The sequence below is a fragment of the Bos taurus genome, chromosome 10, assembly GCF_002263795.3.
Source record: "Bos taurus isolate L1 Dominette 01449 registration number 42190680 breed Hereford chromosome 10, ARS-UCD2.0, whole genome shotgun sequence".
Taxonomy (NCBI): Eukaryota; Metazoa; Chordata; class Mammalia; order Artiodactyla; family Bovidae; genus Bos; species Bos taurus.
Window position 1 is genome coordinate 46779756 of NC_037337.1, and position 14154 is coordinate 46793909.

Genomic DNA, 14154 nt, shown 5'->3' on the forward strand with positions numbered 1-14154 from the left:
TGTGAATACAAAAACCAAACACTCAGTCCCCAGCCTACAAGAGCTGAGTCTAGTGGGGAAGGAAAGTAAACAGATGATTCCAATCCAGGGCCGTGAGTGACACTTTGGGCAGACATAGGACAGGGTTCCTAACCATGGATGGGGTTGTTGCTGAAGTCTTCCCACCAAACCCTTACTAAATATTGAAAGATAAGGAGAAGTCAGTCAGGCAAGGGGTGGGAAGTCAGCAGAAGGAGCAGCCTAAGGAAAGGAATGACAAAGCATGTTATGTTTGGAGATGCAAGTACTGATGAGGCTCAAAAGATATGTGTGAGTTCAAGTGTGACAAAATCAAAGGCTGGAGAGAAAGAGGTGGAGATCGCAAAAGACTTTGCAAGGCTAAAGGGTTTAAATGTGGCAGTGACAGATTTAAAAACCATTCAGCACAGTGAAAATTGGAGAGGAGGAAAATAAAATTAGAGACTAGAAGACTGGTTAGGCGAGATTACAGAAATCTAGGCAAAAGATAAGGAGGCCTGAACAAAGAGAAACTAACATGACATTGTAAATCAACTATAAATCATCAAAACTGCTGCAAAATATAAATAAAATTTCCCTCTCCCAAAAAACAACAACAAAAAAGAACTCTAAGTCAGATGTAAAGTTTGCTAAAATATCTCAGGTCTACCATGGTTTGTGACACATACCTAGCAAATTAGAAGAAACATTTTTTAAATGTGCATTTCAGAGAGACATGAGTATTTTCATTATGTAGTTTTTATTTTAGACGAACATTGTAAAAAAAAGTTCATCTGGAATAAAATCCATTTTTTTTTCTTAAAAAAAAAAAAAAACCCAAAACATAGCATCATTATCAGTACACAGTTAATGACTTGGCTTAAACAAGATTAACAACATGACAGATCCATTTTATCTGCAGGTTTTTCACATTAAGCCGTTGGAGCAAAGGTAAAGTATGCTGAAACATAGACAGGAAGACAACTCTATGGAAAAAACAGGTATTTCCCACTTGGGACATGATTTTAGTCAAAAACTTTAAGGTACTTTGCTTTAAAGGAACAGTGTCAGCTGCAAATAAACAAAATAAGACCCATCTGTAAGGCCATAGGAATGAATTATAATTAAATTCACATTTTAAAAAAAGGTAAGAAATGAAACAAGAAGTTCTATTAGTTCTTGGCAATAAGAAATGCAATTGCGTATGGCACAAGCATTTTAAAAAATGAAGTAAAATTTTAAAATATACCTAAAACAATTGCTTGCTAATTTCCATTTCTGCAAATTTCACTTACATTTTTTTCATCGTGATCATGACATTAATTTTATTAGTCTGAAAAAAGACCGTTTCTACTGTAAAATTGTGCTAGTACTTGAAATTTTATTAGCATATCCTCTCCATCTACATCTCTACCGGACAAGGCATTTTTTAGACATTCCCCCGCCCCCTTTTGGATGTAACAAGAAGGCAAAAGCAATGTCCTTTCTGTTAAAAGAAAAAATCTAAAAAATCTGATATGAGAAACAAGTGCTTAAAATCTGAGATAAGTAAACCAACATAACAAAATACTGTTCTAAAATGTTAAGCTTAGAAACTCATCTTTCAAGATTAAGAACTAAATTTATAAAGAAATCAAAGTTATGAACAAGGAAAGAAAGTCTGCTTACATGTTATCACTTACTGCTCACAAGAAAAACTCAGTAAGCCTTAATACAGATTCTCAGCATTCAGAACCTGTAAAATGGAGTTATAATCTCTTATTTAGAAATTTCTGCAAACATTTATCTATATTGCACAGCTAAATTTATTAATGGAGACAGGAAGATAATACTTTTTTTTCTGCGCTATTGGATAAGACATGTATGATCTATCCTAAACTACCTCCTACCTTTTCCAATGATGCTTTAGTTCAAAACAAAACATAGAGTCTAAATTGTGCTGGATACTTAAAGACTGGCTCACTGTTTTTCTACTAGGTATTAGAATACTAGTTAGCTAAATGAGGTATAATTAAAAAATAGTCCTTCAAAGTAAAGAGTATAGTCTTCTGAAAATTTGTAACAAAGACTGCACAAAATGTTCATGTGAAGAGAAAGAAACCTTGCAGCACCGCCTAACTGATGCACAGGTGGATTATTTTCCCATCATCTGTCTGAAGAAAAATGTAGCTAAAGTAAGTTCCCAGGGAAACATTTTATAATTAACTGATCTACATGCTACTTAGTTACAGCACATTTGCATTGTCTGATAACCCTCAGACTCTTGTTTGAAAAGGTCGAGCCCAATCATTGTCAAAAATCAGCACATTGATAATAAAATGCAGCCACTGAACCACTAACACTGCTGCAAAAAATCTTCATGTATCCTGACCCATAAAACCACAAAAATGTTCACACAAAACTAGATTTCTTCGGTTTCAGCAGGGAAAAGACAATTATCTCTCACTAAATTCATCTACAAATAGAAAAAATAATGCACTATATGTACATTATTAAGCAAAGTGGAATATTTATTGGGGCAGTGTTACCATGCAGAAAGTGAATTTCCTATGGTCTTAGCTCAAATTATATACAATTTAGCAAAGCTAAATGTAAGAAAATAGCAAGGACAATTTATTTCTATATAACAGAGTATATACCCCCAGTTTGCTGCTACTTCAAAGAACACTTTTAGACTCATCTAACTTTTATAGGCTCTTTCAAAGGGAAGTTCATGGAGACTAGTTATTAACCCATAAGCAACAACAGAAGAGAAAAGGAAAAAACAAAACAAACAAAAGCAAAGCATTCTGTTAAAAATAAAAAAAGGCTAACCACAGATTATGTCAGTTTTGGTTTGCAGACAACCCCTGAGATATAAACCAAAGTGTTAAGACACCAAAGAGTCCGAGGTAAATTACTAAGAGGGTTACATTCATATGTGGTGTCATAGCACTTGCCTTTTAGAAATTACCTTGTTACCATCCAGAAAGCTTAACTGCTGGGATCTTTTTCTGAAAATTAGTGAATACAAGATGTTTCTAAGAAACTATTTTCTTCATTTCAGAAATATATCAATATCTAATTTTAAGATGGTAGACTTACAGTCCACTTGTGATCAAGGAACTACTGATTTTACTGGTACACCAATAAGTGCTTTTAAGCCTATGAGTACCAAAAAAAAAAAAAGTCAAGGAGATCGAAATTTGTGAATATTAAGTTTAGAGAACCCATCAAAACTAGCTCTGGTATATATTTCCTGCCACTAAATTGTGCCTAAGTTTTCAAACAAGTAGTAAAGACTGACTAGGCCAAGTATTCCAGTGATACATCCTAATTTGAAGCAGAATTCTCTGCAGTAACAAGCAATCCATTTCCACTTTCATCTTCCAACCTTAACCATCAAGCATGATGGCAACCATTGTGAAACAAAACTGGCTTAACAGGAACTATAATTATTAGTGCCTAATCACCTCGTTATTACTCTCTCTGTCTTATGACACTGAAGGCTGGGATAATAGAATGAATTTGTCACCTAAGTTAATACTAAATACTTTCTTTTTTCCTTATGTGACAGATTCATCTACAAAAGGCATTACCAGTACCAGTGTTATGATGAGAAAGGCAGCTAAGCTTTTGGTTGGCTTTGGCCCAAATAGCTGGACCAAGTTCTATAACAGTGAACCTGAACAGATGGATCTGGGTTCTACACATTCAATAACAGCTGTTGTAAAACTGAAACCATGCTCTTATTTTCTCTAATGAAAAGGTGAGACTTTTCCTAGAGGATGCACTAGAACTAATTACTCTTAATAATAATAAAAGTCCAATTAAAAAAAAAATCATTTCTACCATTACCAACAACTATCTCTATAAAATTACATCCACAAGTTAACCTCTCTCCCTATGGGTAAGCTTTCTGTGAACTGAGTCTGAATCTAACTCTTCAGACAGGGATTATGGTAAGAACTGGACATTACTACTAAACCAGCAAGCTAAGAGCGAATCTAGGAAGAGCTATATGACATATGCTGATGTGACAAAACATCAATTAGATGCTGAAATAAAACCCTAAACTAACTCTCTGCCTATGTAAAATTCCAGCTCAAGAAGTTTACATGTAGAAACAGACAGCAGTGTTCAAATATGTCTTAGGTGAGTGATTATAATAGGTCAAATGTAGGAAAGAGGAGGGAATACAAATCTCAAGAAAAGTGACATTAAGATGGTTTCCAAATGCAGCTTCAATAGATTAGGCAGAAGTAATCAATTAAAAAAATGATTTATTCAGCTACTCAGACTCTTCGGCAAAAAGGTCAGGAATGAAGAAAAACTCTGAATAATCTAAAGAAATAAACTGTGGCCTTTGATGGGCATTTTTAGGAATTTCTAAGATAAACTTTTATCAAAATTTAATGACTCTTATTTAAGAAAACCAGAGCCTTTAAACAAATGCTATCAATGCAATAACATTTGGCCATATGAACCAGACCAAATGTCCTAAAATTTTAGTATATTAACTTCTGCTTTAAATGTTCTACTCTTTTTTAAAAAACATTCCCCAAAGCAAATTTGTCTAGAACTTCATGTCAGAAGTGTGCAGATATGAATCTCAGATTGTGCTGTAACAATGAAAGGCTAACACTGATGTGCAAAGTGAAAAAGAAAAAGATAGCAGCTTCTGCAACACGCAATAAAACAGAGGAAAAACAAGTTAAGTCCGGCACGTGTCTCCACTTCATGGCTTCCACGTTTGAAGAGAGAAGCCTGTTATCCTGATGGGCCATAAGGCTGGAATCCACTGCACACTCAGTGTGCAGTATCTAGGTATAGGTTCAGCGGTGCTCTCAGTAGCAGCCAGGCAGGATGGTTCTGAGGCTGGGTGACCTGTGCTTTCAGAGAAGCAGGAGAGGGTCCTCAAGGTGTGCTGCAGTCTCTCACAAAGAGTTCATCAAAGTAGCAAACAACGGAAGAAACTGGTCTTCTTCGATCGGTTTTCTGTTATTTTCACTGGTCCACCTGCCCCTGATGAATTGCTGTCGTTCTGAAAAACAGAAAATGAAGTTACCAAGGAGATAAAAGTCTCATGGTTTGAGCCCAATTATCTAAAAAATAAAAATATCTAACCATGCTCATAAATTTGTACTCAGTAGGAAGGGAACTAGCTAAGCTCTTATGTTTTTTATTTCTTTGGAAACGGTGGGTTAAAATGGGAAAAATATTTTAAGGTGAGCACCTAATACATTAACAACATTTTGGTTAGGAAGTTCCTATTTCCAGTCCAAAGAAATTATAACCACAAGAGTGTAAAGTATCAAGGATAATGATGGAGATGATGTTAAGATACTACGCTTACTCCTTGGAAGGAAAGTTATGACCAACCTAGATAGCATATTCAAAAGCAGAGACATTACTTTGCCGACAAAGGTCCGTCTAGTCAAGGCTATGGTTTTTCCTGTGGTCATGTATGGATGTGAGAGTTGGACTGTGAAGAAGGCTGAGCACCGAAGAATTGATGCTTTTGAACTGTGGTGTTGGAGAAGACTCTTGAGAGTCCCTTGGACTGCAAGGAGATCCAACCAGTCCATTCTGAAGGAGATCAGCCCTGGGATTTCTTTGGAAGGAATGATGCTAAAGCTGAAACTCCAGTACTTTGGGCTCCTCATGTGAAGAGTTGACTCATTGGAAAAGACTCTGATGCTGGGAGGGATTGGGGGCAGGAGGAGAAGGGGACGAGAGAGGATGAGATGGCTGGAAAGCATCACTGACTCAGTGGACGTGAGTCTGAGTGAACTCCAGGAGTTGGTGATAGACAGGGAGGCCTGGTGTGCTGCGATTCATGGGGTCGCAAAGAGTCAGACACGACTGAGGGACTGAACTGAACTGAACAGGCAATCCTGTTAGAGGCAAGAAGAGCTGGTAACATAAGGTATACAATTACATGCAAGATTCAGGGTAAACCAAACTTTTCAGGTTGTCCTAATGAGTCATCACTGAGATTGTTTCAAATTGAAGCAGACTTGAGCAACTTCAAAATCATAGTTATATACAGACACAGAGAGAGATTAAAATATTTAATTTGTGCCATTATTACTTTAATTATTCTGAACAAAATTCAATCAAAGACCACTTATGGAGCCAGAGGAAAGAACTGAAAGAGTTGCAGTTCAGAAAAAAAAAAAAAAATCGGAGGAAACAGAAATAAGAATCAAAATTTAACTGGGATAAAAGGTAAGACAGGGAAAAAATGACTTAATGTGAATATATGCCTTTTCTTTAATTAAATAAATAACATAAATAAGAAAATTTATTTAAACACAGCATAAGGAAAATAAAATTATATATTATACAAACCATTTTTCTGTTGAGTTTTGTCATTATATCTCGTGCAAGTGTAAAAAATGCCTAAAAGATAAACCAAAAGATTTCATTATTATATGTTTATCTTTTAAATTAGAAATGTAGATTTATTTCATTATAGAATAAAAATATATTACTTTAATGTTTTTAATTGAGAAAAAGAACATAACTGCAATCAGTAGACACATGACTACTGTGACTTTTCAATTTTATCATAAAGGTTTTCCAATATAATCAAACTGTCATTCATCAAATATTTTCTGCACATAACATCTGGCACTGGGACTTCCGTGGTGGTCCAGTGGTTAAGATCTACCCTGCAATGCAGGGGACACAGGTTCGCTCCCTGGATGGGGAACTAAGATCCCACATGCCACGGAGCAACTAAACCTGAGCGCTGCAACTGCTGAAGCCTGCATGCTTTAGAGCCCATGTGCCACAACTAGAAGAGTCTGTGCACTGCAACAAAAGACCTGCATGATGCAATGAAGACCCCACATGATGCAGCTTAGACTCAACGCCGCCAAATAAGTAAAATATTAAAAAAAAAAAAAAAAAAAACCCACAAACATCGGCACAAGTTCCGAATATGACACCTGTTGAGTTGCGAGGCAGAGGCTCTACAGCACTTGTGTGTCCCCAAAGTCAGGGCATAGTTTCTGGTATAGGAGATGATGAATATCTGCTTAATAACTGAAGCAATAATTTTCCCTGGTGGCTCAGACAGTAAAGAATCTGCCTGCAATGCAGGAGACCCAGGTTTGATCCCTGAGTCAGAAAAATCCCCTGGAGAAGGAAATGGCAACCCACTCAAGTATTCTTGCCTGGTGAATTCCATGGACAGGCTACAGTGTATGGAGTCACAGAGTCAGACAGAACTGAGTGACTAACACTTTCATTTCACTTTCACAGCTCTGAAATCTATTTTCATAAAAATTTCTACCCTTTATTCCCAACTTCCTCTCTTTCAAATGACTTTCACTCTTATCCCTGAAAACATAGAACCTCTCATGTCTCAACCCCCCCAAATCTCAAGAGTTTCTACGCTCAACTAAATTCCCCACTATGGTAATAAGTTCCAGTGGTGGCAGGACAAAATCTCAGTGGCATTTTACGCCTAGTGTGTCTTGACCCAACTCTAAGTCAAATGTTTTTAAAACTTATCATCCTGACTTTGCTTCTACAGAGCCAGGATTCTTAAGGCTTCTTCAGTTGTCTCCATGCTAAACCCACTGCTATGTCAATCTGTTCCCAACAATTCCTCACGTCCCCAAACATGTCCAGCAGGGTTATTATTCCCAAACCAGTCAAAAAGAAGCAATACGATAACTACTATTATCACTTTGTCAGTGTCTCACTGTCACACTGGTCACCTGTGAGTCAAAGTTTCTAAGTAATCCTATCCCAGTTTTTGAGCTTAAGTTAAAGCTCTGGGAAAACTGCTAATCTCTGCAGGAAACCTGACTAGAATAAGCAGCCTGAGCAATCTCCAGGTCAGTATTTCCATAGAGAGAGCTCAGTGTGCTCTCTTTCTCTTTTTTCTTTGGCCATGCCACGTGCCTTGTAGGATATCTTAGTTCCCTGACCAGGGATTGAACTTGGGCCCTCAGCAGTAAAAGTGCAAATCCTAACAATTGGACTGCCAGGGAATTCACAATTCAATATTCTCTTTAAGTCACAGGTGAGATCAGGGCACAGGACTAGTGGAGACTGTAGTCAGGGTACAGAATATGTTCTGTGGCACAGTCCTACCACATCTCAGAGCAAGTTTCTCTCCTGTCTCCACCATTAAAGCTGACTGAAGAGGCTCCTCTCTTTTGCATGAAAGGAAATCCTTTTGTTGCAAGCAAAAGGAAGCATTTTTCTACTTTTCTGTTCTCCAATAAATAAATCAGAAGAGGTTTCCTGTTTCCTAACACCCCCTACCTGAAAAAATGACCATTAGTTATTTAAAAGAAAGAAAAAGTTCTGATCAGTGACCATGAGTCAAGTCATTAAAGTCTCAATTTGCAGTCATGATGTCACGGTGAACAGTGACTTAGCTTGAGAAAGTAAATGTTTACGAAACCCTCAGTATTACTGTTAAGTAAATGACATGTATTAACATATATGTATTATTTTTATGATCAATTTAAAAAATGTTTTTAAAAAAGAAAATATTATCAACATTCTGCCCTTCTAAAGAAAATCTATTTCTTAGAAGACTTTAGATAATTTGGTTTTAACAGTTAACTCACTGAAAACTTATTAAAACTACTCTCTGATAAACACAGTTTCTTATATCTATTTAATGCCATTGTAATAAAAGGGATCATGCTTAATTGACTTCAAGCATGTATTCTAAGGGAATCTGTTCAGTAAGCTAACAGTTGAATTGTCTCTTGAGAGTGCAGACATGAAAGGAATTAAGACTCTGTTTTACAAGTTGGTGTAGGATGACATGAACAATGATGAATGAGCAGAGACCACAGCAGCAGGATTTCCAGCTTCCCAAACAAAGGGCAAAACTGCACTGAACCTGAACTGCCATCTTCTGTCCAGTGACTCTAATGAAGTGACCTAATATATGCCAAGTGAAAGACAGGTGCTAGAAATCTAGCAACCACGGTCCTCGTAACAGAAGCACAAAAGTTTATGAAACGGAAGTGGAAGCATTCACTAAGTCAGGAAATATCAAGGCTCGGAGAGTTGAACGCAGGCACCAAGACACGAACACGAACGCTACTACGTAACGAGTCACCAAACATTTCCTTCTCACCTCTTCTACATTCATACTGGATTTTGCACTCGTCTCCAAGAATTTAATCCCATAGTCAATTGCTAACTGAAAGACAAAAGAGGAACAATGAAATTCAGGGCAAGCTTCTTGAACATATAGAGCATTTATATTTTTTTAGGTTTTCCAAAGTCCCAAAGGGAGAGTACTTAGTTCAGAACTCCTGTGGTCCTCAAATTTCTTTGCTTTCTTCTATTGTGTTTGAAATTTAGAGATCCGATTCCATCATCATAAGTAACTAAAATGGCACCACTTCCTCTCAAAACATAACTTGAGTACTTCTCTTTTTTTCTACTATATCTTTAGTTCTCTAATCACTAGAAAACATATTAGACACTCACCTCTACCATAAATTTGGGATACATTTGCCTTCAAATTACAAATCTCCAGCAATTACTATTGTAAGTTTTCATTATTTTCTTAATACATTGGATATTTAAGATAATACATATTATTTTAATAAATAAAATAAATAAATTTTATTAAACTGCATAAAAGAACTAAAGCTGAAAATACTAAAACTTAAAATCTCATTGCTTGGGTTTCTATTATCGTGGCAAATTGTGAATTCTTCTACATTCCCATCTATTTCCAAAGAAATCCCAGTTCATTTGCAACAAGGCTAAGTGTTTTCAGGCGAGAAAAGTGTATAGTCAGATTAAAAAAACAAAATGCATTTTGCCTGTACCCCTAAAAAAGAAAAAAAAAAAAAGCTAAAGCAAAATTCCAAGACTTAAAAAATTGAAGCCTTTAAGTCAGTTTGGAAAATGTCATAGAAATGAATATATATGTATAATAGACTTGTTTTGCAGGACACAAAAGAGAGAAAGGGTTATAAATATAAATATCTACAGCTCAATGAGTTTAAAAAGAGTTTATTCATAATGACCTAAATCTAATGTGTAGTAAAATATTCTTGGAAAAAAAAATAATGAACTGAAAAATGATTACTGTTGAAACTTTACCTATCCTCTGACTTTTTTTCTAAGAGAAGGAATTGGTTTAACTTCAGAACTGGGCATTTGCACACAGATATGGAAGAAACAGCCTGAACTCTCAGCTGCACGAATCTGAAAAAGGACCAAATTGTATCTCCCAGAAAAGAGCAAATTCTTGAAGAATGAGTCATGACTACACAGTGTATGGAGTTGGAGCTTGAATACTAATTCATACCATTCAAGTATGGATTACAACTGTCTGCTGGCTTTTTAATGGATTAAAATATAGATATTTCAAAAACTTAAATCAATAAATAATAGTATGAAAATGAATGCTTAACATGAACAGACTCCAATCTTCATTTATTCAGTTCAAATTTACCTTCTCTCCTCTTTCTTTTGATACTTGTCTTTTGTCATTCATATCACATTTGTTACCCAGGATCATTCTTTCAACATCTGAAGAGGCATGCTGCAGGGATAAAGCAGTATATTAGGAGACAACATGAGAAAAACACAGCTGTCCAGTAGGCAAATCTTAACCTGTCAGAAGCAGATCCATAAATTTAATTGCAAAACAAATAGTCTCTTACTCAACACAGAACCTGATTCAGAGGAAAAATTTTTAAATGAGAGGAGGGGAAAGTTATAGCATAACTTTTCCCCCAAAGGCCTTGTAGTCATTCTTAGGTCTTCTTTGGTACATGAACAAACAAAAATAAAACCTATAGTTATCCAACAATAAAACTCCCAAATGTTAGTCTGGGTCAAAGAAAGGAGAGAATCTCAGTACCAAGAGAGCCAATGCAGAAGGTATTCTGGATTTTGAACTACTTAAACAATAAATTCACATGGTTTAATATAAATGTGTATGAAATTATTTCAGAGTCTGAAATGTCAGAGACATTAAAAAAAAGGTCTCAGTACCAATCAAAGTGGAATTAAATCAAATTTTAAATATCTAAGATGAACAAAATATTAGAAGGGCAAAATGAGTTACCAGAATAAGGACATATTTCTTCCAGTCAAACAGTATGAGGGAACAGACAGAACCCGAGAACCAGACAATCCACGGGGTCGCAAAGAGTCAGACATGACACAGAGACTGAATGACAACAACTCCTTTTTAAAGGCTCTAAGAGCACATGCCAAGTTACCTCTTTCTGACCTGAGTCTTCTCATGTGTAAAAGAGGGGTTTTTTAGATTAAATTATTTTCAAGATTGGGAACAAGTTTAAAATTCTGTGAAACTGCACCTCTGTCTGCACTCCCTAGGCCAACGGAGCAGTCAGACTGGCAGTACCAGAGATGTTACTGTCCCTGGTACTCCTCAGAGTGAAGGGTCTAACCTGCCTGCACCCTGCTTCCAGCAGCTCAGCTACGTGACAGGGAGACAGAAGGAGCGAGCCCTCTATAAGCACCCAGCAGGATTCTTCTCCAGTATCCACTGTCTTTCCCATACCTACCTCTTCAATGTTTCTTATCCAATTTTTAATATTGTCAAAGGACTTCTCATTTGTGATGTCATAAACAAGCATAATTCCCTATAAGAGGAAAAAAAAAGATCTTTATTTAGTGCTTTATACATTTTAAAGCAAAGAATATCACATCAATGTATCTTCTCTTCCAGGAACTCTGTGTTCGTCCTTTTTCTGTCTTTATAAAAGGAATTTATAATAAAAGTTTAAAATACAGAGAAACAAAATAAATAAATAAAATCTTCCATTGTCTCACCATGTAAATAAATACTGTTTACATTTTTTCACTGTTAACCTTTAATGAATTAGTGATTATGGTAAAGGTGATACACCCTTTCTACCTGACCTCATAGGATGAGAACTGGTACCAATTAAAGCTAGCAGGATATTTACGTTAAAATAGAGATAACACTCGGAGAAGGCAATGGCACCCCACTCCAGTACTCTTGCCTGGAAAATTCCATGGACCGAAGAGCCTGGTAGGCTGCAGTCCATGGGGTCACTAAAGAGTCAGACACGACTGAGCAACTTTACTTTCACTTTTCACTTTCATGCATTGGAGAAGGAAATGACAACCCACTCCAGTGTTCTTGCCTGGAGAATCCCAGGGACGGGGGAGCCTGGTGGGCTGCTGTCTATGGGGTCGCACAGAGTCGGACACGACTGAAGCAACTTAGCAGCAGGAGCAGAGATAACACTGAAGGTAAGAGGGGATCACTTCTGCTGTGCACTTATTTATTCTAAGCAGAAAGTATCTTGCTTCTTACTCTTTAAAAATTTTTTTAAAATTTTTTTGGCCACATCACACAGTATGTGGGATCTTAATTCCTCAAACAGGGATTAAACCTGAGTCTCCTGCATTGGAAGCATGGAGTCTTAATCACTAGACCACCAGGGAAGTCCTTTTGCTTCTTACACTTATTCTAAGATTATAACCACACAACTTTAGAGTTATTTCTTTTTATATGAACTGATCAAATGTTACTAATCTAAAAAAAGTAAATCACAGACACTCAAAATATAATGCATTTGTTACACAGTTTAACGAAGGCACAATCATCATATTTTGGAAGATCCCATGTCTGGTATTTTAAACAGTTAATCTTCTAAATGTTTCAGCTGACACTTGTATGCTACCCATTTCAAAATCTATATCACAAGACTGCACTTGCATATTAAGTGCTAGATCCACCTCTATCTATCCATTTCAACCTACCTACTATGTGCCTGATAGTGTAACAAATGCTACCAGTAGTAAATAAGACAGACAAGGTCCCTTCTTCTTATGGACGGTTGGCAAAGAAAACAACGAACCACTAGTTATATAATTAATTATAATTTAGACAATCTATAAAGAAGGCTGAGGAGTTCTGAGTGAAAATGCTAATCTAATCTGGTTGAGGGGCTAGGGTGGTTCACGGAGGGTTTCCCTGAGAAAATGACATTAAAGCCAAGGCCTGAGGACTGAGAAGATTTGAACTGGGCACAGGGATAGAGGCTGGGGTGAAGAGGGGAAACCCTCAGTGTCTGGAATATCACAGAAATGGGATAAATTATCTTGCTCTCCAGAAAGGCCCAGAACCTATTAGATTGAGTAAAGACGGTCAGCGTGGCAAGAGTGCCCTGGTTTGAGGGACTTTACTGGTGGTCCAATGGCTAAGACGATGAGCTCCCAATGCAAGAGGCTGGGGTTCGATCCTGGTCAGGGAACCAGATCCCACATGTACCAACTAAAGATCCTAGAGACTGCCAGGAAGACTGAAGATCCCGTGTGCTGCAACTAAGACCCAGCACACTCAAATAAATGAATAAACATTATAAAACAAAACAAAAAAAGAGTGCCTGGATCCAATGGGAGAAGGGCACAAGATAAAGCTGAAGACAAAGACAGGGGTCAGGGTGCCCTGGAGAACACTGATTGGACATCAGCTCCCAGATGGCCCATTTGGTTACCGAAAACTCAGCTAAGCGAAACAGAAAGTTGTCTTTGTCCCCTCCAAATCTTCTCTTTCTCCCTCCGCTCTCAAGTGCAGTACAACCCTGTAGGGCTCCCCTTGTGGCTCAGCTGGTGAAGAATCCGTCTGCAATGCGGGAGATCTGGATTCAATCCCTGGATTGAGATATCCCCTGGAGAAGGGAAAGGCTACCCACTCCAGTATTCTGGTCTGGAGAACTCCATGGACTGTATAGTCCTGCTGCTGCTGCCAAGTCGCTTCAGTTGTGTCCGACTCTGTGAGACCCCACAGACGGCAGCCTACCAGGCTCCCCTGTCCCTGGGATTCTCCAGGCAAGAACACTGGAGTGGGTTGCCATTTCCCTCTCTAATGCATGAAAGTGAAAAGTGAAAGTAGTCGCTCAGTCGTGTCCAACTCTTAGCGACCCCATGGACTGCAGCCTACCAGGTTCCTCCATCCATGGGATTTTCCAGGCAAGAGTACTGGAGTGGGGTGCCATTGCCTTCTCCAACTGTATAGTCCATGGTGTCGCAAAGAGTCAGACATGACTGAGCGACTTTTACTCACTCACTCAACCCTGCCAGCCTGCACAAGCAGACCCCTGGAGTAATTTCCTCTACCACCAGTCAGTCACTAAGTCCTATGGACTCAACACTCTCAATATTTCCACA

General features: G+C 37.6%; 1 protein-coding gene across 1 annotated transcript in view; it reads right to left on the reverse strand.

The window, feature by feature from the left end:
• Positions 1 to 740: 740 nt before the first annotated feature.
• The window catches only part of RAB8B (RAB8B, member RAS oncogene family), a 70037-nt gene continuing 56623 nt past the window's right edge, over positions 741 to 14154 (reverse strand). The window contains 5 exon segments of the mRNA NM_001076317.1: positions 741 to 5020; positions 6331 to 6381; positions 9095 to 9160; positions 10433 to 10522; positions 11517 to 11594. Of these exon segments, the coding sequence (NP_001069785.1) occupies positions 4928 to 5020; positions 6331 to 6381; positions 9095 to 9160; positions 10433 to 10522; positions 11517 to 11594 (378 nt within the window). The 3' untranslated portion in view covers positions 741 to 4927.